Source organism: Ixodes scapularis, unplaced genomic scaffold, assembly GCF_016920785.2.
Source record: "Ixodes scapularis isolate PalLabHiFi unplaced genomic scaffold, ASM1692078v2 PGA_scaffold7__128_contigs__length_106722199, whole genome shotgun sequence".
Classification (NCBI taxonomy): Eukaryota; Metazoa; Arthropoda; class Arachnida; order Ixodida; family Ixodidae; genus Ixodes; species Ixodes scapularis.
The window spans coordinates 25,678,852-25,680,979 of NW_024609882.1; the positions used below are offsets into that span (position 1 = coordinate 25,678,852).

A 2,128-nucleotide genomic window follows, 5' to 3' on the forward strand; every position below is an offset into this window, starting at 1 on the left:
TGTCATCCAATCACGACCAAAGTCAGTGCTTAAAAACGAGCCGTAACGAGACGCGACTTCTTTAAAGTAACGTAGTTATCAGCAACCGCACCTAAAAATGAGCAACACGTAAGCACCCAAACCAGCCGGCGTACGTATATTGAAAATGAACACAGACAATCCCGAAAGGAGGCTAACGAAGGACAGCGCCTACACAAACGTCTCCATTCTTTGTGTTCGTGCTGCCATTTTCCTACCAAGTTTTTAGGTTTTTTTAATAGAGTTAAAATTATTACATTTACTTGTCTTTAGCTTTGCATAGTACTACCTAGGGTCTGGGCTCTAGCAAATCACTCGATCGAGCTAAACATTCTGCTATCATCTATTAGTAACAATTCTCGGACTTCTGTAGAATATTTTACCAGCTCTTCGTCAATCTAAGAAAAAGCATTTTTTAAGCTGTAATGCTTCTAATGATGTAATAATTAATTGTCGAATAATTGGGAGTGCGCTAAGTCAAATTGGAAATGCAACATACTATTTAGTTATGTCTTCTAGCCAAATAAACATTCTTTCAACATCGTACAAACCCGAGATCCAGGAACAATATCCCCAAACTTCTAGCTGCTTGGCGGCCATCGTATAGAGCTGAAGTACAATTTACTTAGAAAAACGTGTTGGACATTAGAGAGTTTGAGTAGATCGATTCCACCTCCAATACTTCCTATTAAGACACGATACATGCCCAAAGGCGGCGGCGGAATATTGGGTATGGTTATCAAAGTCATCGGAACGATCAACTGAAGCTTTCTAATATTACCGACGAGTGTTCCTTTTACTAGCCTTTTGTTTGTTTATAACACTTTTCTCTACCTTTATTTTTGTTTTGCTTGCCCATCCTTCTCAGTACAAGAAATTCTTTGCTTGTGAAGAACCACTCATTCCTTCCTGATTCTATTTCCTAAGTACTACAATGCCCGAGCACAAAACGAATTTCCGGAATAATTAACTCCATCCTTTCGTTCCCTATTCCAGGTGATCCCAACTTTTGCTGTCTGTTGCCACACGTAGTCTTGACAATGAATACCAGTATGAACCCAATCACACTTCTGAGCCAGATCCAGCAGATGGGCGATCCAAGAACAAGGGACTACCCTCTAGTCGTCAACCCCTTCTTCGTCTTCCCTCTGATTCTGGGCTACCTGTACTTTGTCAAGGTGGCTGGTCCACGATGGATGAAAGACAGGGAACCTTTCGATATCATAAATATCGTTCGCATGTACAACCTTGGCATGGTGGCTGTCAATGCCCGGTTCCTCTACATCGTCCTGAAAACGACCTACCTTCCAGGAGGTCGCTACAGCCTCTGGTGTCAAGGAATTACCGGATATATGGACGAAGAGTTAACCCAATACTACAAAGATGGATGGTTTTTCGTCGCGGTTCGGTACGTTGACTTTCTGGACACCGTCTTCTTCGTCCTCCGCAAGAAATTCAGACAAATCACGCACTTGCACGTCATCCACCACACCATCGTGGCGGCAAACGTGTGGTTCTGGACCTTGTTCGCTCCAGAAGGACACGTCGCTTTTGGACTGGCCATCAACGTGTTTGTGCACATCATCATGTACTCTTACTACTTCCTCGCTACCCTGGGTCCCGGCGTGCAGAAGTACCTCTGGTGGAAGAAGTACCTTACCACGTTGCAGATCGCTCAATTTGTTCTTGCCATGCTTCACTTGTCAATCCCTTTGTTCGTAGATTGTGGGTTCCCCAGATACCTTATCCTCCTTGGAAACGCGCAGACGTTCCTTATATTGGTCTTATTTGTAAACTTTTATGTTCACGCGTACAATCGCAAGGGTCCTTCTATTAAAAACGAACAGAGTAGCACCGAGGAAGACCTTCAGCAGAAAGTTAAGAATAGAAAGTACGATTAGCATCTCTATAAAAAAAATAAGGAAAAGTGAGCAATATGAACGAGTACAAATTTAAGGGAATGTTAGCGTGGGCACCTAATATCTCAGTGAGTTACTCTAATATTTGAAGGAGAGGGCGCAGTCGAAAAACATTAAGAGATGTAGCCTGAGTGTAGAGATGGGGAATTTCCAGTCGCATTTCATGCCGCATGAAGGTTTCAGATCCACGC

General features: G+C 43.1%; 1 protein-coding gene across 1 annotated transcript; it reads left to right on the plus strand.

Moving 5' to 3' along the window:
- Positions 1–1,055: 1,055 nt before the first annotated feature.
- LOC115310997 (elongation of very long chain fatty acids protein AAEL008004) lies at positions 1,056–1,919 on the plus strand. Its single transcript, XM_029969510.4, has one exon. The coding sequence runs from the start codon at positions 1,059–1,061 to the stop codon at positions 1,917–1,919; it is 861 nt and encodes a 286-aa protein (XP_029825370.2). The 5' UTR covers positions 1,056–1,058.
- The last annotated feature ends 209 nt before the right edge of the window (positions 1,920–2,128 follow it).